Raw genomic sequence first — 25,798 nt, 5'->3', positions numbered from 1 at the left:
GTGCAGGTGTGCCGCAGCGGTCAGTGGAAGGATACGGCAGCTTCTCTGTGAATTTCCCATTACGTCGTAGCTACTCGGTGCTTGCTCGGAAGTTTAGGGGTTTTTTCGCTGTAAAAAGAAGTTTTCTTCCCACGCACAGCGGACACTAATGTTTTTGTCACTTTTTATGGAATCAAACTCAAAGTAAGGTCAGTACTTCCACGCTTTAAACGCTGCACGCTCGCACTCTCTCTGCACTCGATATATGATCCATTGTTGATCTGCACACAGCTGTTGTCACGAACATAGCGTCACTGTCATGAGACATTCTCGCAAAAAATCATGGTTTTAGTAACGCGGTAACGCAGCGTTCCTATGGGAAAGTAACGGTAATCTAATTACCGTTTTTGCAATAGAAATCCCTTACTTTAGCGTTACATGAAAAAAGTAATCAGATTACAGTAACGCGTCTCTGGTTAGAAGTAATGTTGCATAAGTTATGACGCGTTTTGTTTTTGCATTTTGTTGTTGTTTTGGGGCTCAAACAAGCAAGATGTAACAAGAATCAGAGGATCAGGTATGCAGATTCACTAGATAGGTTAGCTATTTATCACTGCTTCCGGGCTTTATGTTACCCGAGGTTAACCATCTTCTTCACAGACGTAAGATATGGTATCAGTGGTCTCACGTTACTGTTGGCAAGGAAGCAAAAAAAAGCACATTTTCCAAAGTATCACCATGTTCGTTTAACTGCAGACCATTTTGGCTGATGATAGGAGTCCGAGTGTGAGTTTGCACACTCGTCTTTGAGTCTGTAAGTCACTTGGGCGACACTGAACATGGAGCCCTGTGTAGCAGAAAACTGCCGTTGGGGCACAGAGCCAGCTGTTTTATTGAGAGGGAAGAGGACGGCTTTAACCAATGAAGATGACATCACCTCTGGTTTTGGTTTGATGGAGTTCTGGCTCGACTTCAGAGGCACCCGAGGCCCTCAGAGATGTACAGACAGAGGACCTAGAGAAGGCGAGAGTCAAATTAAGGCAGACTAAAGATGTATAGATGCTTGTTTCTCTAGTTGTTTCCTTTTTTTCGATATCCTGAATCATTTTCCGCATTAAATTAATACCTTACTGTCTTTTCTTTAATCATCACTCTTTATCAAATAATCTCAGAGTCATTAATGAAGATGACTTGGAGCTGCTGTGAGTGGAGCTGTTTTATGCTTGATCACATTCTATTTAAGGCGATATCATTCATTCCCCGACAACAGAACAAATAGAAGCTTTGGAGTTACATGCTCAGTTGATGGACAGAATAATAAGCAGTTTGACAATTTACTACTTATTAAATCAACATTTTAAGCAAAATAAACGCAGAGCACCACAGACTTTCTCCCCTTGTTTGGAAATTTACTGATTTTCTTTCTCTCGTGTGAAACTAAACTGAGCGTTTTTGTATTTTGGACCCTAAACTTGATTATATCACCAAGATCTTTAACATCATTTTACCTCTAAACACTTTGTTTTTGTATATATCTCTCTGTGACAACCTTTTAAGACTGAAAACAATCCTGAAGCTTGCAGCCAAACTCTAGGGCCAAGCTGGTGTCAGAGTCTGGATTTTTGTGCGTTTGCTAATGGAAAATGGGTGTTTTCTCGCCGCGCTGACACCCTGACCCGTCAATATTTTTGACAGCCCGGTTTGTGCTGGCTGTGTACCGTGCATCTCAAGATTTAAACGCTGCTTTTCAGCAGAGTTATGCTAACGCATGACGGCATGGAACACATTTAGGAGAAATGTGTTCGTAATTTCCTTGCCCCCTCCCCTCCACTCTGTCACAGCGGCACCCCGGCACCTATCTGCACACATGATCGTATTTACTGCAAGGATTTGGGGTTTCCTCTATGTATGGGGAACATAATCCTAAAGGAATTAGAGACAGGCCCTGTGCTGATGAGAGCGGTGACCTTTGATCCTGTGAAAAAGCTCAGGAAAAGGGGGAGAAAAGGGGGAGAAAAGGGGGGGGGGGGGGCGGTTCACTTTTTTTGAAGTAAAGTTAACGATGAATTTCATTAACGTGGTGAAAAGGTGTCTGACAGCTCCGGATGTCAAATGTGTTAACTTGTTAACGCTGCAGCCATAAAGTTGCTAAAGTCGCTGTTTCCCCTCTGCAGCTCGATGAGGAGGAAGTGTGTTAAAAAGCTTTTTTGGAGGGATTATCTTGAACACCAGCAATATTAAATATCATTCAGAAATAGCGTCAGATTTTTTCAATTTTATCATCCGCTGTCGTCCCCGCGCGGGCCTTTGCTCCTTTGCCCTCTCTTTTTCTTGCCACTGCTGGGCTCTTTATCTTCTTATTCCTTACCGCTTTCCACTTATCTGACTTCCTATGTCCTTTAGATCTCCTGCTTTCCTCTCCTTGGAGTAAAGCGATAAAACAGAACCGTGTCCCACATGTGCTGCCCTAGACTGCAGCCTCTGCAGAGTGAGGACTTGACTGATGTCTCTGTTACATTTCAGGTTGCACTGAAATATAGGTCAGAGGGTGCCCTTCGACTTGCAGGGAGCTGTGGGATAGCATCGCTGTTCCTGCTCCTGGTCTGATCTGCCTGATGGATGATGCTCTGTTCATGCTCCTTCTGCAGTTTTTCATTCATTTCCTCTTCTTATCAGCGGCTCTTCCTGCCTTTCAGTGATATCTTAACATATGTCCCTCTATCTGTCTGCAGCTCCACACATCTGTTTATTGAGAGCTGTGCAGGTAAAGTTCCCAAGGTCCTAAAAAGGCTGCTTGAAAAGTTTCCACAGTCATGGTTTCCATATCTGAGATTTGGTGTAAACTGCAGATTAGTTTTACGGTTTTATTGGAAGCAAACATATTTGCTCACTGGATCAGGTTACGCTCAGAACGAAGGGGCTTGTATGACATGCTGCTCATCAGAAATTAAGAGCTTCTAGTAAAAAGAGAAAGAGAGCGAGGGGATCCAATGCCGCTTAAAAACTGAGGTCTACCATCGACTTTAGAAGATGTTGTAACCAGTGTTGGGGAGTAACGGAATACATGTACCGCCGTTACGTATTTAAAATACAAAATATGAGTAACTGTATTCCGTTCCAGTTACCGTTTAAAAAGGTGGTATTTAGAATACAGTTACTTTGTTGAAATAAATGGATTACACGGCGGTACTTCCCTGTTTCATATTGTGGCGGGTCAGGACTGTTTGGGTTTTGTTTGACAGCTACGTTCTGTAGTTCCAGGTGGCAGCGTTACGGTTGCCATGGTTACAGGGTGACGCTCTCTCTCTGCGTGTTTCCTGGGTGAGAGAGCGCCTGTTGTTGTTGTGCTAAGCTAATGTAGCATCATAGGCAGTGTAGTCCGTGCTGCAGGGAGAATGGACTGACATACCCGTTATGTGTCTGTGAGCGAGGGAGGGAGAAAAAGGAAAAGTACGAGCTGTCATCGAGCAAAAACGGGAGCTGGAAGCATGTAAATATAATAATAACCACTGCAGCCAAGAAGAGAGCCTGACGAGCCCAGTTGTAAGTAAGCTATTAAGACTCGACTGTACACCGTGTTCGTGTTTTCCTCCAAAATCAATAAGTTCTGTTGGAGCAGCCTTTCAACGCCTCTCTCTGTCTCTCGCTAGCAAAGTTGACCCAGACAACAAAGTAAAGCTAGTTTTCGGCTACGACACAGAACCCACCGTATTAGCCAGAGGTCCCTTTACTACGGTTCGGAGCCGCGGACCTTCAGTAACAGTAATAAATCACAGCAATAGTACATTCATGTAGTTGTAAACAGCATGATAATATATTAAGTAATCCAAAGTATTCAGAATACGTTACTCTCATTGACTCTCAACGTAACGGAATACGTTACAGAATACATTTTGGGACATGTAATCTGTAATCTGTAATGGAATACATTTTAAAAGTAACCTTCCCAACACTGGTTGTAACACACAGATTCTAGGTGTGTCATCAAGGGAGAATTGAAGGGGAAAGGGACCTGACTAAAAAAAGTTAAAGAGGGAAAATCAGTCCAGTGTCCCACTTGCCAAAGGGACAGAGGCCAACACCAGCACTGCTACAGGTCGTCTGCCCTCTCTAAAGGCCGACCACTTCCACAGGTGTCAGCGGGTCTCCTCTTAAACCCAGAAACTCTGTACGGAGCAGACCGAGAATCACTCCAGCCTGAGCAAGCCAGCTTTGCCTTATCAGGCTCTGACCTCCACTGAGAAACAACAAAGTCTGACTCAAGTGTTGCAGTGTGGAGTGAAAGCACAGTGAAACACACCTGCCTTCAATTAACCCAGCCCAAACACAGCCATTGGCTCACAGCAATTGTGAAACACACAAACACAAACATATATTGAATCGTATCTGTTATTAACCTCTGTCTCTCTTCCACAGCATGTCTTTTATCCTGTCTTCCTTCTCTCACCCCAACCGGTCGCAGCAGATGGCCGCCCCTCCCTGAGCCTGGTTCTGCCGGAGGTTTCTTCCTGTTAAAAGGGAGTTTTTTCCTTCCCACTGTCGCCAAAGTGCTTGCTCATAGGGGGTCATATGATTGTTGGGCTTTCTCTGTATCTATGAAGCGCCTTGAGGCGACATTTGTTGTGATTTGGCGCTATATAAATAAAATTGAATTGAATTGAATTGAACATAGACACACACACACACCCAAAACCACTTGCAAATCAGTGCCAACTGCCCACGGCAAATGTGTTGGAGAGTTAGCGCGCAGATGATACTCTTCTGTTACACCGTCTCTACGGTTTCACGTGAGCAGTAATAGAAACAGTTCAGTTCAGACCCACTGATGAATGTAAATGAATGAAAAGACTGAGGTCAGTTGAACTGAACGGTGCACGAGTACAAAGCGATTCAGTCTGCAGCTACTCCAACACACAGTCTCTCTGTAAAGATAATAAAAAAAACATTACAGCAAAAACTCTAAAATATGCGACATAAAACCATGAAAACATAAATACACAGTGCAAATGATTCATAAAATGGCTCGGGTAACGGCTGCAGAGCAAAGCTTGCAATGAGGTAGTTATAATTATAGTTAAAACAAGTCTATTGGGGCCTCTTGATGGACTGATTAAGTGCGTTTGTAGCTCTCGTAGTAAAACTGCCTCTGAGCCTCGAGGTCCGTGCATGAAAGGCTCTGTAGCTTTACCAGATGGGAGCAGTTCAAATAGACTCTGGCATCAGTGTGCAGGGTCCTTAAGATGCTGGTGGCTTTCCTGAGGCGGTGTGTGTAAACAAATAGAAGTTCAGACTTTAACTTTCTCCTTTTGAGAAGAAAAGAAGACCACTCCACCCAGAAAGTTGATGGGGAGGTAGTTTCTGAAGGCATCCGACCACCCAACGAGCACATCCAGCTCTCTGTTTGTTTACCGCACTCACCGTTCGACTGGACCGTGTGAGGATGTAAGCATTCACAAGGCAGGCAGAAAGTGCAGCTGAGGCTGATAAGCTGCCATGTTTTTTTGTAGGCTTTTGTTTTATTAACCCAATTATTGAACATAATGATGGCAGTAAATGAAAAGTCTTTACAAAGGTGTTACAGTTGATCCTTAGAGGGACATAAATGTCTCTGTGAAATATCACAGAGAGACGTTTCAGACCAAACAGGAATGAACTCCCCGAGAAAGTCATTAAAATACATCCTTCTGCTGTGAGCGTGAACATTTGCACCAGATTTCACGAAGAGTCCGTCCAACAATGGACATCGTTTCTGTCAAGCACGTCCGTCTTTACTGCGATGGACTAACAACCTGTCCAGGTTGTAAATAAGTAGATTAATTGTTTTTTGTCTTTATTTTATAGTTCCATCCATCTTACGGTGCTTCTGCTATAACCTGTCACCTCTTTCTCTGTTTCCACCCTTTCCTCCTGTTCAATAACTCTTAAAGAAACAACATTTGAACCTCAGAAATGTCCGTCTCGTTTCAGCCGATCACTCTGCGATCATTTCTCTGAGCAGCGTCATCTCATAGCACGACGATGGCTTTGTCTCTGTGCACCAGCGGGCTCATCCGTCTCCAACATCTCAGCGGTGGCGCAGCAGTGTGTGCTGCGTTGGCTGACCAGCCGGGCGATGCGGCGCGATGACGGGATGGCGGCGGATGCGTCCTGACAGCGCGAGGGAAATCGCTGAAAAGAAATGGGTTGTTTTCTCAGATTTGAAGAGATTCATTTTGATGCTGAGTAGTAGCATTTCGAGAGGGAGAATGTCAGATTAATACCAGCTCATCATTGTGGTTTTAAAGTCCATTATTTCGCCATCACAACATCCCCTTCTACGTGCAATGACGGCACCGTGGACCAGACGCCAAGTATCTGTACTCTCATAGTTTTTATGGTTTATAGAAATGGTGTGCGGCCTGTCAGCTGGCATCACAACGAAAAATGCTAAATGGTCCCACTGTGGACTGCGAGGCATCTAGATTTTCCAAAAAAGACCCATTCACCGTCCACCAGCCACCGCCGTCAAAGTGGGTGTGTGATTTAGTGAGTGAGAGCTTGCGGCTGGGCGAGTGTGTGTGGGTGTGTGTGTTCTGTGCCAGCTGTTCTTCATGCCAGCAATTGCTGACCACTTGCTGGCTGGGTCCGACACACAACAGGCCTCTGGGACGCGGCCAGAGGCTGTCCGTGGTCTGCACAAACGCACACGAACACACAGCCTGCGTGCACAGTTGTCTGTTTTTCTTGGTGATTAGAGTCTTAAAATGCTCCAGGAAGATGTTTCGGCGTATCCCCACTCTGCACTCCCCACACGGTGAAAATGACCGTCCCCAGCCGTGTGCGTCATGGTTTGTTTTGTGGTTGAGGTTGTCTCTTTTTTCTTTGTCCAAAAGAAAAAAGAGAACCTGCAAAAAGGAGATTTGTCTTTGATCTATATCCATGTCTAATGTAGGAAATGTAGCTGTCTCAACACATGCTATGCCCGCAGTCTGACTTCCATGCTTGCCAAAACGCTGTCTTGCGCCGCAGATCGAACAATGGGGATGATTCATTAAACCAGTTGTAGGTTTCTTGTTTTCATTCTTTATCTCCCGAGAGTATATGAACCTATTTACACTCGGATCTCGTCCTGGGGCGGGAAGGTTTGATGCTGCGAAGTCAGCCTCCTCGTCTCTCACTTCTCAGTGCCAGACTTAACAGCTGATCTTATCGCATAAGACCAACGACGGGTTTGCTTCCACAACATGTCATTTATGTTTATGCAATTCATTTTCATGGTGTATTTTTGTGTGACTTTAAGTGGTAATTATGTAAAAATGTTGCTAAAAAATGTGCTCTTTTAATTCCATCGTGAATTCCTAATAATATCTGATAGGATGTAGCATCTGAATCCGTGGAAAAACTGCTTAGACTCAAACTCCCTCTTGTCTTTGGTGCAGGAAAGTTCCCTGTTTTCTCAGTTTGTTTTTTCTCCTCACAAAAGACAACATGATCCCGAATCTTTTCCCACGAGCCGAGCGCGGTCCAAGAAAAATAACCTCGGCTTGTGTTGCCATAGTGTAATTATGGATCCAAACAGACTCTATAGCTGCGGTCCCGGCTCTAAACATCAGCTCGATCACAGCGGAAGTTTGGTTTTCTGAAACCAACATAATTAAATTCCAACTCTAGAAACAGAAATCCCGCCCACCACCTTTTGGGAACAGCAAGAAGAAAAAATCTTCTTCTGGTTTACATGTATGGTAAATTGACTTAGTTCTGGTGTTTCCTGTGGTGAGTGTTTATAACATAATGAGATGTGGCTGGTTTATTTCTGGTCCTAGATGGAGGCGAGATAAAGACTGGACATGTTAGCTCATTAGCAGTGACGAATGGAGCTCAAGAAGCTGTTTTGGGCGAGGCAGAGACACTCATTCCTGCAGCAGCTGACAGGACACAAGTCTCATGCAATTAGTTCACAGAGGCCTGATATAATGTTGAGCAAATCTACCCTCACTGGCCACTTTATTAGGTACCATGCTAGCCCCATGATGGGCCCTCTTTTACCTTCAGAAGTTGATCAAGTCTTCGTGCCATAGATTCTACCAAGGTGCTGGAAACAGTCCTGAGTAGGGATGGGTGTCGGTATCCGGTGCCATGATGGCACCGGTTCTGACATAAACGGTAGTAACCAGACCGAAAAGCAGCGCACATTTCGGTGCTTTTTTTTCCTGAGCTGTCATACACTTTGAATTCTAGCCAATCATTTTACATTTCCGAGGATAGTAGGCGGGTCCAGGTACGTACGTTCTTTTAGAGCAGAGCTACAGATTAAAAATGCCCAAGGCGAAGCGGTCAAAAGTCTGGCTGTACTTCACAGCAAAATATGCAAACTCAGCAGCTGCAACAAGTGCTTTAAGCTGATACTGTGATACTGTCAAAGGAGGTAACACCTCAAATCTGATGAAACACCTGGTGACGCATAGCGTTTTTTTAAAAGCCGAAAAATGGGCCGTATTTGATAGCTTGCTGCGAGACCTCACACCAAGTGCATCTACTGCAGGTGTGGTGCCTGTTATCGGACCCGGAGTTAGCAACATCCCCCAAAAACCCAAAGAGGAGAGTCCTGGCCCCTAGCCCTGCCAGTGTAGCAGAACTGATGAGGATGATGATGGCAGCAGCAGCCGTTCTTCTCTGCATGAGTAGCTTAATGTTGTTCGTGTGTAATTTACGTTGAGTAGGCTAACCACGTTATTACATTAATGCATGTAAGGTGAACTAGCAAACATCATCGTAGCTACATGCGGCTGTCTTCTTGTTTGATGGCAGATACTCCCTTCACCCTGGCCAAAAAGGCAAAAATGACCAAATAAAAAGTGGGAAACTGTTAAACATGAGAGGTTTTTGGACAAAGTTTGTTTTTTCCATTGTTTAAGCTGCTTCCAGCCAAGAGTGATACCATATATGCCCCATAGCTGCAGAAAAGGCTAACATTGTTATCTTTTTACAAAAACACAGCTGAACATGAGAGGTTTTTGGACCAATTTTGTGTTCTCCATTCTTTAAGCACCAGTTCGAGCACCGTTTAAGCACCGGCACCGTTTCAAAAGTACCGGTTTGGCACCAGTATCAGATAAAACCTAAACGATACCCATCCCTAGTCCTGAGAGATTTTCGTCCACACTGACATATTGACACTGACAACACATATTTACTAACAGGTCACGTGTCAATCAATGATATCCTGCACTCTCATTGGTAGTCGTTTCAATAGATCACCTGGAAGGTGAGAAAAGTCCAGCTCAGGTCTAGCTCACTTCACCTGTAGTCGCTTGAAGCTGCTGAATACCAGTAATTTCCATGGAAATTTAAAGATTAGAAACATTAGGTGTCTTCATAAGACAAAACAAAAACACTAAGATAACCTTTTTTCAACTTGCTGGTGACTAAAGTGTCCATGAGGGCGCAGGATGTTAGCAATCAGGCAGCTGTGGCTCAGTAGGTCGAGCGCTTTAGCTCTTCATAGTTCAATACCTAGCTAGCTTCTGTAGTCTACATGTGGTAGTATGTTTGGGATGTAGGTGTGTGAATGTTGCCTTTAGACATAGAATAAAGTAGCGTGAATGGACGTGGGTTGTAGTAAAAACGTGCACCGAGTGCTTAAATAAAGTAGGAAAGCATTATACGAGCACCAGATCATTTTACCATATATATGTGACAGGGTAGTAAGGGTTACCTAGGCAACTGGAGCCTGGAATGTGCTTAGTGACCAAATGTCAGCTTCAAGGCGACCTGCGTGGGTGCATGTTAAGCTTTTCGTGTCATGCAGACCTCCTGGTCTCATTGAACACATGCCTCAAAGCCTGCACGCTGGGATGACAGATTTTGCCAGTCCAACTAAGACTAATACCAAAGACTGTTTAATTTCAGTTTATTTTACTCAGTTTTGTATGCACACAAATGCTTAAGTTTTCATCTTTTTCAGCACTCTTGTTTTTATTATTTTATTCACGTGGCCTCTCTGAATAGTCACCGCCAATTTTTGTTTATTATTTCAAATCTGGGCCCTTACAACCATTTTACCTACAACAGTGTAACACGAGGGTTCGTCATGTGGTTCTAAATGTCTCTAAACGATTATAAACAGCAAGATGGAGACAGATAACTTCACTCTCAGCACACTTCAGCCCCATGTGTCCTCACTAACCAATCAGAAGCCAGGAAATCTTAGACTCGGGTAAATTCGACACACAGTTATTACTGCTTTGAAAGTGCATGCGTAAACATTCAGATATGTAGACGTGTAAATATCAAATATAAATGAAAATGTGCACAAAAATAACTCTGTAACCCTCATGAAGACATCTTTGTATATCAAACGACATTACTTTTATGCTTTACTGGTTTTATATCTCTTGGTGTTCATTTAGCTTGCCTCTCGTTTGTGGTGGTTACACCTGTCTATTGCACTCAATTTGCATTAATTATGCTCTTTTTGTAAGTTTCTAACTCACTTTGTGTCACCTGCTGCATTCTGAGTCTCTTTTCCATTGTCTTGCATGTCTTTGTGGTTGTTTGTTGGATTTACTAGCGCTTCTGTTTGAAGTGTTAACTATCCCTTTGAACAGAGGATCGGCACCAGGTGTTTCCTGACCCTTTGTGCACAATAGGCTCATTCAGAAATCCTTCTTTCTGCTTCTAGGTGACATGAAACTGTCGGCTTTGCTGTGGCACTAAAGGAAACCTCAATTTTTTTGTGCATGTTTCTGTGCTTTTGAGAGACTTAAATGTGAACGCTTTGACCCGTTCCCAGACAGAGATGAGCTCTAGTTTGGCTGAAAACGAAATGTCGACACATCATCACTGATTAGCTCCTGGAATGCATCACAGACTGATGTACTGTATAATAGAGAAAGAGTGTCAGAGGGTGGAGACTTCCTCTGGGCTGATGACGAGTAACTATGGGGGGAGATGAAGGCATATCATCTCATCAGTCCTTATATTGTGGAGCCCATGATTGCCCACAGTCTCACTGTTGTGTTCTTCTTTCATGTCCTTAGAGTCTCTGAAGAAACCTCAGTGCTTTCAGTCACAACAAACAGCTCACGTGGGGTCAGCGTTTCAGCAGCTTTCAGTATTTTGGTTGATACATTTTGAGGAATGTGTTTTGGGTTTAACTGATTGTTGTTTCCGTCTGTGGCTCCACTCCAGGGTAAAACTCAAGCTGTTGAAATGAAGCATTAAGAAACTTCACCCACGCTGTTTGACGCGGCGCAGGACTGGGCGTACACAACTGTGGACTCACAGATGATCTGTAGGCGCTCGCCGTGTCCTATTTTAGTAAAGCGCAAACCTCAGCGGCTGCCATTAGCACTCCGCGTGCGGCGGGCAGACCAGAGCTCGTTTGGGTCATTTTTGTCGTTGCATTGGTTATTTCATGAGCACCAGTTGCTACTTGTTATAGGTATCCCTGCTATGACCACAATGTGGGTGGGTCCCATCTGTGGGACTGACAGCGGACATTCCACACTTCTTATGAGCCGTGGGCTCAAGGGAGGCTTGGATTTAAAACAAATGCAGGGCTTTTCTTTGAAACTATGTTGTTCTGGGGTTTTTTACATCAAAGCTAATGTAGTGTATCCAAAATTGCTGCACAGCCAGAAAATGTATAAGTAAGCCTATCTGTGGTTTAGTGGTGGCTAAAATGGTGCAACCTGTGTGTGAGAAAGAGGACCAAAATAGACTGAAGGTAACCAAAGCCAAAACCAGTAAAGCAAATACGCATAGATATTTTGGTAAGTAAAAATTAACCAAACTGACTTTTATTGACAAGTATTATTATCTTGTCATTCAATGGCACATAAAAATGTCTTTTTGTTGTTCCTGCTTGGACACTTAGTTCCAGGGTATCGTTTTGTACCTCTGCCTAGTAGAGGTCCAACATGCTTTTTGAGCCTCAAACCACAGCTTTGGCATTTTAATAATTTCTGTCCAATTTAAGACATTATGCAAAACCCTCTCAAAAATCTTTAAATTACTATCCGCCAACTCTGTAACCATCACGGGGGACGTCTTATATCGTAAACCATGAACTCAAACGGGTATTTGTGCTGGTGGCTCAGGTGTTAAGGAAGGTCTTTTTATCATAAGGTCGCAAGTTCAACTATAATTCGTTATATATCGGTATAAAAACCAAAGTTACAAAAGAAAATAATCTGCAATACAAAAGTCACTATACTGAATCAGGAAGTAGTAGTTAATCTGTACTTAAGTTATTAATCCACGTTACTGATCTGGCAGATTTCTATGAAACAAACCTCTCAGAGATTTGTGTCTCCAACTGGTCTTAAACTGGGAATGTTACAAATGTTACGTGAATGTGTAAACCACTGTGGAGCCACACTGTGTTACTAAATCATTGTTTTGGGATAAGTCATCAACAGCCCAGTGAGAGGAAACCTAAACCACAAACACAGCCCTGACTCTTCCCCCCATAATGACTGACATGTTAATATAAATAATAAAGATGTTTAGTTTCTGGGTTTTTCAAAGGGTGCCTGCATAGGCAATGACCACCCTCGCTAAGTTCTGATGCACATGCTCAGAAAACAGCTTCACAGGTTACTCCTAGTAGGCTTTCAACTGGTTAATATCTAGCTTGGAGATTTCACTTCAAATTGATCAATTCCAGACTTCATTGATTTATTTTAGAATAAATGTTAAGATACTCAGTGTTGGGGAGTAACGGAATACATGTGCCGCCGTTACGTATTTAAAATACAAAATATGAGTAACTGTATTCCGTTATAGTTACCGTTTAAAAAGGTGGTATTTAGAATACAGTTACTTTGTTGAAATAAATGGATTACACGGCGGTACTTCCCTGTTTCATATTGTGGCGGGTCAGGACTGTTTGGGTTTTGTTTGACAGCTACGTTCTGTTGTTCCAGGCGGCAGCGTTACGGTTGCCATGGTTACAGGGCGACGCTCTCTCTCTCTCTCTCTCTGCGACTGTGTGTTTCCTGGGTGAGAGAGGCCTTTTTGTTGTTGTTGTGCTAAGCTAATAGGCAGAATGCTACAGGTATAGCTCTAAAGAATGTAGCATCATGGGCAGTGTAGTCCGTGCTGCAGGGAGAATGGACTGCCATACACGTTATGTGTCTGTGAGCAAGGGAGGGAGAAAAAGGAAAAGTACGAGCTGTCATCGAGCAAAAACGGGAGCTGGAAGCATGTAAATATAACAATAACCACTGCAGCCAAGAAGAGAGCCTGACGAGCCCAGTTGTAAGTAAGCTATTAAGACTCGACTGTACATCGTGTTCGTGTTTTCCTCCAAAAACAATAAGTTCCGTTGGAGCAGCCTTTCAACGCCTCTCTCTGTTTCTCGCAAGAAAACTTGACCCAGACAATAAAGTAAAGCTAGTTTTCGGCTACGAGCCCGACACAGAACCCACCGTATTAGCCAGAGGTCCCTTTACTACGGTTCGGAGCCGCGGACCTTCAGTAACAGTAATAAATCACAGCAATAGTACATTCATGTAGTTGTAAACAGCATGATAATATATTAAGTAATCCAAAGTATTCAGAATACTTTACTCTCATTGAGTAACGTAACGGAATACGTTACAGAATACATTTTGGGGCATGTATTCTGTATTCTGTAATGGAATACATTTTAAAAGTTGCCTTCCCAACACTGAAGATACTGTCCGTCCGTCCGTCCAGTTGTCTTCGTATCCAATTCAGCACCAGGGTCGTGAGGGTGGCCACCTGTCACAGGGCGAGTGGTATGATACACCAGGTTTTAAGTCTGTTTCATTACTTCATCTGTTTCAAAAATAACCCCAGTGCAAGATCTAACTAATCTAACTCAATTCTTAAGAAAATACTGCAACAGATTTACAGAAAACATATGAAAAAGTGATGATTTTTGCCCTGCTCCACTTCTACAACGAGTCCAGAGCCTTTATTCTTCAGCACCAAACAGCAGACAGAGTCAGTTAGAGACCGTAGATGCTGAACACCGTGGACCGTTCAGCAGCTAAAGAGCTGGAGCTTTCTGTTAAGAGGTGGTGGAGACCAAACTCAGAGCTAAACAGAGAGTGAACAGTAAACTTCGATTCACCAAGCGGACACAAATACGACAAATGAAGGATGTTTCTCTGTTTCTGTGGTAGAACATTTTCACCACATGATTTAAAAGCTAAACACTTTGTCCACATGGTGACTTGTTGTTTCTCTCCAGCGCCTCCAAGTGGCCAAACAAGCTCACTGCGAGTTAATACACATGCAGTGTTGCGAGTGTTTAGAGCAGAAGAAATGCGTATTCTAAAATAAACCGAGTGGGTGACACTGCCTCAGCTTCTGAAAAACACTGGAGCTCAGTGGCAGGGTGAATCTGATTTATTTGGCACTAGATGTTGATTTTGGCTGCGGGCTTTGTGTGTTTAGCTTTTCGTGGGATAAGAAAACATAAATTAAAGCCAATATGTTTTCATGCGCTGCTTTAAATGGTTTGGGTATCTGGAGGAAGATGTGAGTGTGGGCAGAGAGACAGAAGCACGCAGAGCTGCGATGCAAGCGAGAATTTCACGAGAAGTCCTGACAATATTTATTCCCCGAGCAAGTGACATGATTTAAGGAGGAATTCATAATAAATTCTCGGGTCTGGTTTGATGAGCATTGTTCTTGTGTATCTTGGCCTGACCTGCTCTGTGTGAGATGCTACCGACGGTGCCAGGATGAAAAAAAGAAACAGGAATGAAACAGACAAGGCGGAGAGGAGAGAATAAGGAAAGACAGATGGCGAAGAAGCAGCGTGTGTGTCTGCTGTAATGTGGAAACATGTCTTTCTTTCTTACAGAGTGCATGAACTGCACCAGCTTCAATGACATGAACAGCAGAATAAATGCGATAGAAAAAAAGGTAAAGAAAATCCGTCAGATCCATCCATCCTGACAGCAAAACGCTGTAAGTGTTTGCGGCGGATGCTTAACAGATGTGTCAAACATCTGCCTCTCTGTTTCCAGATCACACTCTTAGAAGAGGGATGCTCAGCTCTGCCCGCAGCCAGCAGTTTACCGGGGGGCTCAACGGACAATGAGGTGGACACATCCCGCCCCACTTTACCACCAGGTGACAACACATTCAAGTGCACTATTTTGGTCATATTTCAAGGGAAAACTTTCTTCCTAAACCTCTTGGTTTTTGGATCGTTGAACTGATGAACCAATCAGTGTGAAGATACTACTCTGGGCTTTATAGGAAATACTGTTAGTCATTCTTCTGGTATTTTTACCTCCCAAACATTAGTCAGGGAATCAAGTGGATGTAAAACCGATTAATCAATTATGAAAATAATCAAAAAGTGGAAAATTTGCCTCGGAGCAATCAGTGTTTTTTTTATTTATTTATTTATTTTTTTCTCTCTATCGTGTGTTGTGCATGTGTTCTGGTGTGATCTGATCTGGTGTGTATACCGTGGAGAGGAGTAAACACGCAGTGTGGTGTGATCAAATTTATACTTTCTGGCCAGCAACCATCTGGCTGCAGACAGAAAAGGAATTAGATGGAAGATGGAACGAATTATGGCGCTCAAGGGTTTTGATAAGGGTTTTTTGTCCATTGCTCTTTGTGGAGTTAGATGATCACTTAATTTCTCTTTCTCTCTCTCTATTTAGGAGCATCAGGAAATAGAGGGCCTCCAGGGCCAATGGGACCTCCAGGGCCTCCAGGTTCTACAGGACTTCCAGGTCTACCAGGGTCTCCGGGCAGTTCTGGACCTGTTGGTAAAAAAGCGAAAACATTTAGCATCATTTAAACATGGTTTGGGAAATTATTGCTATTGAGCTTTTTAATTAAACATTTAACTCGTTCTTGTTTAAAGCTGAGCTCGCTTATTTTTCCTTGATGCTCAGGACCAAGGGGAGAAAGAGGTTTTCCTGGAGAGATCGGTCGACCCGGCCCCCCTGGCCCACCAGGTCCTCCAGGTCCGTTTCCTGTCAGAAACCGGGGCGACGTTTTTCACGTGGACCATCAAGGTAGGCGATTCCACGTCAAATGTGCTATTTCACAGTAACTTAGAGCTAAATTCTCCCAGATGGGCTCAAACGAGAGCACGATAGAAGTAGAGCTTACCCACATGGATGAATTATGACCCGAGAACTATTGTAAAACCATTCGAGCATTACGTTTTTGGACGGTCTGAATTGGTGCCATTACCTCAAGTCCATTTCTGCAGTTCGTCCTGCACCGGGTCGTGTGCTTCATGCTCACATATCTCATGTTCTTGTCAGGCAGAACATGAACCCTGGTCACACCGGTTTCTCTACATGGAAAATAGTTTAAAGGGGAAACAGGTGGAAGCACAGAGGCCGTTTTTAGAAAAAGACCCAAACTTGCAACGGAGAGAGTATTGTTTCTCTTCCCCAGCAGGGCTGGCATAGATTTATTTTAATTGTTTCCGTGTGCGTTTGCTGCTGCAGAGCCACTGTTTACTGCAACCGTTTAACACAGTTGGAAAGCGTTCATCTAAATCACAAGATTAGGCTTGGGAGTTTTAAAAAGACTCTTGATTATAAAATACACCGACTCATTTTTCAGTCTTTGTTTCCAGTTTAGTACAAAGTCATTCATTTGTACACTCGCTGCACAGATCGACACATGCAAGGGTGAAGCTTTGGTATTGGATGTTAACATGAAAGCATTGCTTTTTTTATCATTTGCAACATTTAAGTGATCATATCTTTTAACAAATAGGCAATAGAAGCGCAATACATATATGAAAACATTACTTCTCTGCTGTTGAACACTTCACTTTGACCACAGGGAGGCAGTAGGAATCCATGGTATAATCATTACCTCACGAGGACTGCTGGCTCTGATTAGGCTTTTGGCTTTGTCTGCCTTTCTGAGCCCGGGACTGTGTCTGCGGGTCTGGAACTATGTAGATTTGGGTCTGTGGGACCATGTAAGCTGAGGGGGGCCAACTGGCTGTAAATCAGACCTAATTTGTTAGCTGTCAGCACAACAGTCTGTGTTTTGGGGGAACTGGCCACGGCCCCGGGCCAAAAGCTGGGCTGGCTTTGAACAAGGGAGGAGATAGTCTGCCACTCATGTGGAGTTTCTTAGGGAGGCAGCCAGGCTCAAGGAGACTGTAGCATTAGAAAATTAGTTCCAGAGGGAAATCTGCTCCATCTAGAGCCTTACAGTGGACTGCAGCCATAATGTAACAGTGCTGTCTCAACACGGGGGAAGACTGACACAGAACATATGTTGAAGTGGTGAGGAAGTGTGGCGTGGTTTCAAACAAAATTTATACTTACAAGTGTACTTTAAAATATCCAACATGTCCAGAACGAGACACGACTTCCACCTCATGCTTGCTTTCTATGAAGACAGATCATGTCCAGGCATTTGTTACTCCGTTAAATGGGACCTCTGTGAGATCAACCAGCTGTTCATGTCCATCACTTGCTCACAGGATGTATTCCAGCTGCTGACTGCTGGGGAAACTCTACCGTCTGGCTGGAGACCCCCTGATGTTTTAACTCTTGTGTAGGTCTGAATTAAACGCCCTATCACACGACGTGTAGGCGTTTTGATTCTCCAGCAGGGCAGCGGTACATGTGTTGAACAACTGGACGATATACTGTAAATACAGACATATTTTTTAAGACGTGTTTGAAATGCTCAGAACACAGCAAATAAAACCTGGAGGCAGATCTGGTATCTTTAGGCTCTTTCTAAAGCTGCAGGTACTTTTGTAAGTATATGGACAGCGACTAAATTTTTGTAGTTTTTCCCTCTTTATAGCATCACAGTAAATCAATCAAATCAACGAGTCGAGATGCGATTGAACTAAAATAATTGTAATTTATAAAGATTATTTGAAAAATAGAAATTCTTCGGGGTCAATGAGTATCTGTTTGCGCTGCAGGACTTTCGTGCAAACACCTTAAGTTGCTGCTTGTTTGTTGGACTGTCTGCCTTCAGGTTTGTCTTCAGTAACTGAAAAGCATGGCCTGTCAGGTTAAGAATAGTTGACTTGGCCTTTGCATTTACACTTTTTATGTCTAAATAAAAGTGTAATAAACTTGCAACTGTGAGGGTGTATCTGTTTTTATAATAACTTTGCTCCAGTGTCCAAATTGCAGCAACACGCTTTATAGTTGCCACTGAATGAAGCCTACTTCACACCAACATTGCTGTCTTTGTAGCTCTAATAACCACATGACTTCTGGCAAGCACCAGCGCTGCAGTCATGGAAACTTTGGCAAAACTAACTGACTGGTCAGTGTGTTGCAGCCGGTGAGTCACTTCAGTAGATTATTCACAGCGTTGATTAATGACGGCATTTATACAAAAACAGTTACATTTTAAGTAAACGGGAAATGGGCCACAATCTAGAGGAAAATTTAAAGGACTTTATTAACATTTCGACTCTGCCGATGGTGTAAATATTTGCACGGCTGCATATTAGCAGATGATTTATTATAAAAAAAACACACTCCAAATGATAAGCTGCGGTGAACTCACCTCTTGTTGTTTCGGATGCTCAGTAGATCCGATCTGTTTTGTTTTCCCTTGCAGAGGAGAACCCCATCCATGCCGTTCTCCAGGAACCTCGGGTCATAGCCGGTCCTCCCGGTCCAGTCGGCCCCTCAGGTATGAATAAAAGCTGTTTTCTGCCCTCAGTCGTTCAGTGCAAACACATATCACCCGGGCACAACTATAGCAGGCCTGGGTGAGCAGGCGACGCATCATTGCTGTAGCGTCGTGGGTTTGAGTCCGCCCCGGGCTGTTTTCTGAATGTCATTTCCCTCAATTTCCTGTCTGGCCTAATGAAGGCCAAAAAAATTTAATGTTATCCAAACCTTCATTGTTTACATTCTCAGCACAGATTAGCACAACTAAAGCAAATCTTTCTTTTTTTGTTTTTGATGGTGTTGTGCCTAAAATATGAAATGTTTTTTACATTAACCTTTGACTGGATCCCATCACTGGATCCAAGCCTGGATAGAATCAGTGGTTGAAACCGACTGAGTCCATTCACTCCTGTGTTTTACTGAAGTAAGATTTCCATGTACTTGTAAAGCTTCTTTTGGCCGTTCCTTGATTCACGAAGCGGGCAGCTCCACATGTTTGATTCTGCAGATGTTTACACTGGAAGCTCTTTTTGTGACTCAACCCACAAAGGATTTGTGTCTCCTCCTGGTATCAAATCAGGGATCTTTCAATTGTCACCGTTTAAACCGTTAAACTTACGAATTATCAGTGCATGAGACAATAATACATATCTATTCAGTTTTCCCTATGTGAAAAAATTGCAGACTAAACCTAATAACTGGCTTTGTCACACTTAGCAGCAAGAACTGTAATCAAGTGTTTGTGATAACTGGAAAAGAGTCTTTCACATCGTCATAGACAACTTTTGGTTTTAATTCAGCCACAATGGAGGGTTTCCAAGCTTTAGCAGCCTGTTTAGGGTCATTTGGACTTTGAATAGGCCACTTGGAGCCATCCAAAGGTGGACTTGCTTGTGTGCTTTGAATCTGCTGCATAACTCGAATGTGCTTGAGCTTCCGGACATGAACTGATTACTGAAAATTCTCCTTCAGGATTTTTTGGTAGAGAGCAGAATTCATGCTTCCATTAATTATCCATCAAACTACCACCAGCATGTTCGACTGCTGGTATGATGCTCTTTTTGTGAAATGCTGTGTTAGTTTTATGCCAGAAAAAAAAATTTAAGATGGTGAGGTGAGGTGAGGTGTTCCAGGCATGCCCCACCGGGAGGAGGCCCCGGGGCAGACCCAGGACACGCTGGAGAGATTATATCTCTCGGCTGGCCTGGGAACGCCTTGGTGTTCCCCCGGATAAGCTGGAGGAGGTGGCTGGGGAGAGGGAGGTCTGGGCCTCTTTGCTTAGGCTGCTGCCCCCGCGACCCGGCCTCGGATAAAGTGGATGAAGATGGAGATGGATGGATTTTTTTTAAGTATTGTAACTTGGAACTCTCCCATAAATGCCATTTTTGTCCAATCACTTTCTTATCATATGAACTCTGACCTTAACTGAGGCAAGTGATGCCTGCAGATGTTTAGATCTTGCTCTGGGGTCTTTTGTGACCTCTTGGATGAGTCGCAGATGGGCTGTTGGAGTAATTTTCCTCCTTGGAAGCTTCACCACTGTTTTCTCCATTTGTGGATGAATGGGAATGGTTCCTATTGTGGTTCACTGGAGTCCCAAAACCTTAGACATGGCTTCGGGACTCTTTCCAGACTGATAGACGTCAATGACTCAGCAGTTCTTGAGGTTTAACGGACATAACGTGCTAGTGTCTGAGGTTTTTTATCCTTCTTCACTTTGTCAGACAGGTTCTGTTTAAGTGATTTCTTAATTTAACAGGTCTGGGAGCAATCACCTCTGGGTGTGGCTAGTAAAGTTGATCTCAGCTTTCCAAAAATGTGGTTAATCACAGTCAATTTATGATTTAACAAGGCGGGGTAGTAACTTTTTCCCATAGGGCCAGGTGTGTTTGGATATTTTTTCCCACTTTAATAAATGAAATCATAATTTAAAAACCATCATGTTTTATTTAGTCAGAGTATCACTGTATCACAAAAAACAGCCCTAAAAAATCAGGAAGCGAGCAAATACTTTTTGACAACACTGTATTTGTAATGTTAGGTTATAGAATGATTCAAACTGAGCATTTTTACATTGTTGAGGTAAAAACTTCTAAATACTTCTTCAGCTGCGGAGCCAAAAAGTAATTGTTGTAAGACTTCATAATGAAAACAATCCCGTAATAGCTCTGGAGTATAAGCAAGACATACTGCAGTTTAAAAACACTGATACAAAACGTCTAAGTGCGACTTGTACTCGGGGGGTAAAAATGAGAAAAACAAACGATGACACGTGGTTAATTATGCATCTATTTTAAACTCTGGTGAATCCCTCTCACAGGACAATATAATCCTAACATTGACTGCGTTAAGTTTTTACACTCTGAGCCCAGATTAAATATTTGCCATTCGTCAGTTTAGCTCAACGTGAATGCATTTGTGAACGACTCTGCAGGTGCACCAGGAGAGAGAGGACCTGCGGGGATACCAGGTCTGCCGGGACAAAATGTGAGTTTCTATCACTGAGACTGCTGCACAAAGTTAACAGTTATGTACGACTGGCATCGCTAATCCGTGTCCTTCTCTTTGTCTGACACGAGGGCAAGGAGGGCCTCCCAGGCAAGCCCGGCAGTCCTGGCCCTAAAGGAGATCCAGGGGAGCGGGTGAGGCTGCTTTTAAAAAAAGAAAATCATCCTCATTATTGGATTATCGGACAGGCTGAGCATATTTGTTGCTGATGAGCTATCAAAATGCTTTTTGTTCTACGTTTTGTAAGTGGCCTTCGCTGTCATGCAATCTTAAACACATTAAAGGTGAACGAGCTTTTCTTCAAAGACTCACTCCAAGCCGTGACTAATCCTCTTCTCTCTCTCTCGCTCTCATCCAAGGCCAGGCCTCACTAATCAGTGCAGCCATGTCAGGTCCCCTCTGCAGTCAGCTCTCTACTGGGCCTCTGCCTTTAAACCTGATCCCCTTCCTTTACTAGCTTGATTTAATGATTGGATATCGGGTGAAGAGGCAGATTAGTGAGGGGATAAAAATGCAGGAATCTTACGGTTTTTTCTCTCTCTTTTCATTTCCTTTGCCAGGGACCCCCGGGTGCCACAGGCGAGCAGGGCCTACCTGTAAGTAGAAAATTATTCTGCTGCATAAAATACACACACGCTCACACATAGATAACAACATTATTTCACTCTGTGCTCACAGGGAGCACCCGGGCCAAAAGGAGAGCCAGGAGAAGGATTGAACGAGGTAAGAGGCGAGAGGGTGGTTTTGTTTTTTTTTCTCCTCCTGACCTCATTTGAAAAACTATCCTAAATAAACATGCCGGTGCTGTTCAGGGCGAAGCCGTGCAGCAGCTCAGGGAGGCCCTGAAGATCCTGGCTGAGAGGGTCCTGATCCTGGAGCACATGATTGGCATTCATGGTGAGGAGGAAAACAGCCAGACGGGAGAATTATTACATTAAAGGAACAAGTTGACATTTTGTGGAAAAAACACTTATTCATTTTCAGGCGGGGAGTAAGATGAAAAGACTGATACCGCTCCCAGGTCTGCCCCTTAAGTTTAAAGCTGCACTCACCTGCACTCACAACTAGCTGAATATAGAGAAAAGACTGGAACCGAGACCCTAGAGTGTTGGAGAGGAAATCCCCACCAATCAGATGATCCCCTATAAGCAAGCAATCGGCGATAGTGGGAAGGAAAAACTCTTTTAAAAGGAAGGAACCCCAGAACCAGCCTCAGGGAGAAACATGACCATTTAGGATGAAGGCAAAGAGGAAATAGGGGTAAACAACAGGGAGAGAGGACAAAACATGAAACATGACACATTCACTTACACAATTTTAGGTACAAACATTAAGAGGTATGCACTGGACTTTCTCTTGATACTAAGCAGTTTTCAGGCAATCTGGATTTTCCTCCAGGTCCAGATAGTGTATGCCATTTGCAATCCGTGGTTGCTAAATAATTAGCTTTAAAAGGTGCTTTAGTTTTCCTCTTCGGCTGGTCACGCACTCCCCCACCTTTCTTAGAGCTCATCATACTCTAATGTATGCTAGATTTTCCATTTTCTCCATTCTGGTGTCCAATTTGTATCACAGCCTGCACGAGAGCGGTGTCAGTCTTCTCTTCTAATTGCTCCAGAGAGCAGTTTAGATGAGGGATCCTAAAATATCAAATGATTCCTGTTATGCGGTGTTTATAGATGAGCATTTTCTCGCTGATAGCTGTGTTTTTTAATCTTTATTGTTTTACACAGAAACCTCTGAGGGATCTGGATTTGGCAGCGTTTCAGACCCGCTGTCTTTCACTGCCCTCAAAACCAAACGCCTCCAGCCTGTTCAAACTCCAGCACTGCGCGAGAGACAAAGACGAGTTGCCCTTTAAGAGGATCGTCTAATTTGGATGCTTTTGTTAGCAGTTGTGGAGGATGTTGCAAACTTTTGCATGACTGGATATGTGATTTATCTGATTCCTCATACCTTTTTTTTTTGTTAATGTATTTTTGTTATAATGGCCTTCTTTGACACACTGTTGCAAAAATTAAGTTCTATACAGACATGAGATGTTGAGCATTTCTTCCATATAAAAGGCTCCCCCTCAGCCTTTTTCACCCTGTTGCTGCGTGATCGTAGTCTGCATAACCTCGGCAGAAGCACTCACATGTTGTTATACAATGAAATATCATCTCATAAAATGTTATGAGCCTTTTGGCATCTTTCTTTCCTCAGATAAAAGACTGCCTAGTAAAGGCATCAATTCCCTTGGCTGAGGTTGCAAAGAAGCTCAGAGCTGGACTGAAAATATACTATTAAGTGTCAAACATGTTCTCGGAATCACCTCGAGGTTCATCTTCTGTGCCTGTCCAACATATTTCTTACCCTCCTTTCTCTCTGCTGCTCTGCTGCTCTGCCTTGTTAATACTGAGGTAAGACATGACAAGCTGCCAAGAATATCTGCTTAAAATAAGGCTAGGTGAAATGAGTAACATCTGGAGGGGTCACATCTGGAAAGCTAAAGGAAGGGGATGCTGGAACCGGTGAATTTTAGCCTGGAAACAACAACCGCCGCCTGGCCCCAGTGCTCCTTCATGCAAATGCTGTCAGGGGACTCTATATTTGTCAGGGTTACATTGACTTCTTCATAAACTGCCTCTGAGATTTCTTTCTAAACTGATATGATTATTGTATAACAAGTCTCCGGGAGACCCAGATGTTGGTTTCTGAATAAAGCTCCGGCCTTGTCTGGTATTTGTTTTCTAGATTACAAGCTGCTTATGTGAAAGGCATGTTTGGAAATATGCCGGTGCGTTTTCGTGCCAAGAACTAGAGCTATGATCAATACCACTCTCATTTCTGTAGGTAAATATTAAACAGCTTTCCTGAGGTTAAGAAAAAAAAATAGCACAGCTGGGGATTACGGTGCTGCTCTCACAATCTATCATCTGTTTGGTTTGCCTTAGTTTGAGATTTTACGAATTTCTGACAGCCACAATAATTTTCCATCTAGTGAAGAACTAAATGAAAAACTACAGCTCTGTGATCTGCTGACATCTTAATAAAATCCAGTATTAACACCAGTGGATTTACGCTTTTTGTGTGGTCTACCGTTTCACTTGTTAACAGGCTGTGAAAAATGTGTAACACAACAAAAGAATCTAATTACCCTCCGATCTTCCTGTATCCCTGACACGGTGAAATGTAATAGCAAATATACCTTCCTCATAATGGCTTTTATAACCACAAAATGACAATTTCACACTTCTTGTTTTGTACAGATGTAACATAATTTGTTTTGTGTTGTACAGATATAACATGCTAATGATATTTCAGGTGCTGATAGATGGATTTACTTAGTTTTTATGGGTAAGCAAAGCGTTTCTTACCGTAGCAGGCTGTGCTCACAGCCACACCTGTGTACCTGAGGTGACCATATACGCAGTGTTGGGAAGGTTACTTTTAAAATGTATTCCATTATAGATTACAGATTACATGCCCCAAAATGTATTCTGTAACGTATTCGGTTACGTTACTCAATGAGAGTAACGTATTCTGAATACTTTGGATTACTTAATATATTATCATGCTGTTTACAACTACATGAATGTACTATTGCTGTGATTTATTACTGTAACTGAAGGTCCGCGACTCCGAACCGTAGTAAAGGGACCTCTGGCTAATACGTCGGTTCACGTCGGTTCGTGTCGGGCTCGTAGCCGAAAACTAGCTTTACTTTGTTGTCTGGGTCAACTTTGCTAGCCAGAGACAGAGAGAGGCGTTGAAAGGCTGCTCCAACAGAACTTATTGTTTTTGGAGGAAAACACGAACACGATGTACAGTCGAGTCTTAATAGCTTACTTACAACTGGGCTCGTCAGGCTCTCTTCTTGGCTGCAGTGGTTATTATTATATTTACATGCTTCCAGCTCCCGTTTTTGCTCGATGACAGCTCGTACTTTTCCTTTTTCTCTCTCCCTCGCTCACAGACACATAACGGGTATGGCAGTCCATTCTCCCTGCAGCACGGACTACACTGCCTATGATGCTACATTCTTTAGAGCTATACCTGTAGCATTCTGCCTATTAGCTTAGCACAACAACAACAAAAAGGCCTCTCTCACCCAGGAAACACGCAGAGAGAGCGTCACCCTGTAACCATGGCAACCGTAACGGAACAACAGAACGTAGCTGTCAAACAAAACCCAAACAGTCCTGACCCGCCACAATATGAAACAGGGAAGTACCGCCGTGTAATCCATTTATTTCAACAAAGTAACTGTATTCTAAATACCACCTTTTTAAACGGTAACTGTAACGGAATACAGTTACTCATATTTTGTATTTTAAATACGTAACGGCGGCACATGTATTCCGTTACTCCCCAACACTGCATATACGTTAATCATACCGCGACCTTTGGCATCGTGCTCATCAAATAGTAAAAACAAACAAACTGATTTTTAAATGATGCAACAATCCTTTATTTGTATGACACGAAAGGAAAGGGATATTAGGTCGGTTTAAAGTTAAGCTGCCACTTCCAAGGCTAATAAATGAAGCCAGTATGGATGTGCTGATCACAGTGTAGTTCCTCCAACGGCCACTTGAGGCTGGATGAAAAAGTGAGTGAAGGCTCCTTTACAGTGACAGCATTGGTTGTGTTGCTCACTGACTTTTGATGTCACACAAGTCCCGCTGCAGGTGCACCAGACTCACTGAGGTCTTCTTCTCAGA

General features: G+C 43.2%; 1 protein-coding gene across 2 annotated transcripts in view; it reads left to right on the top strand.

Annotated features, from left to right (window-relative positions):
* The window catches only part of col26a1 (collagen, type XXVI, alpha 1), a 30,561-nt gene extending 7,463 nt beyond the window's left edge, over positions 1-23,098 (top strand). For both annotated transcript variants that reach the window (XM_085131147.1, XM_085131146.1), the window contains exons 4-14: positions 14,801-14,862; positions 14,967-15,072; positions 15,618-15,725; positions 15,855-15,977; positions 18,529-18,603; positions 21,019-21,071; positions 21,164-21,226; positions 21,653-21,688; positions 21,771-21,815; positions 21,905-21,989; positions 22,826-23,098. In XM_085131147.1, the coding sequence (XP_084987273.1) occupies positions 14,801-14,862; positions 14,967-15,072; positions 15,618-15,725; positions 15,855-15,977; positions 18,529-18,603; positions 21,019-21,071; positions 21,164-21,226; positions 21,653-21,688; positions 21,771-21,815; positions 21,905-21,989; positions 22,826-22,953 (884 nt within the window). In that variant the 3' untranslated portion in view covers positions 22,954-23,098. The remainder of the gene's footprint in view (positions 1-14,800; positions 14,863-14,966; positions 15,073-15,617; positions 15,726-15,854; positions 15,978-18,528; positions 18,604-21,018; positions 21,072-21,163; positions 21,227-21,652; positions 21,689-21,770; positions 21,816-21,904; positions 21,990-22,825) is intronic.
* The last annotated feature ends 2,700 nt before the right edge of the window (positions 23,099-25,798 follow it).

Source organism: Neolamprologus multifasciatus, chromosome 14 (genome assembly GCF_963576455.1).
Source record: "Neolamprologus multifasciatus chromosome 14, fNeoMul1.2, whole genome shotgun sequence".
Taxonomy (NCBI): Eukaryota; Metazoa; Chordata; class Actinopteri; order Cichliformes; family Cichlidae; genus Neolamprologus; species Neolamprologus multifasciatus.
The sequence above is the reverse complement of the archived record's forward strand: the minus strand, read 5'-3'. Positions and strand labels throughout refer to the sequence as shown.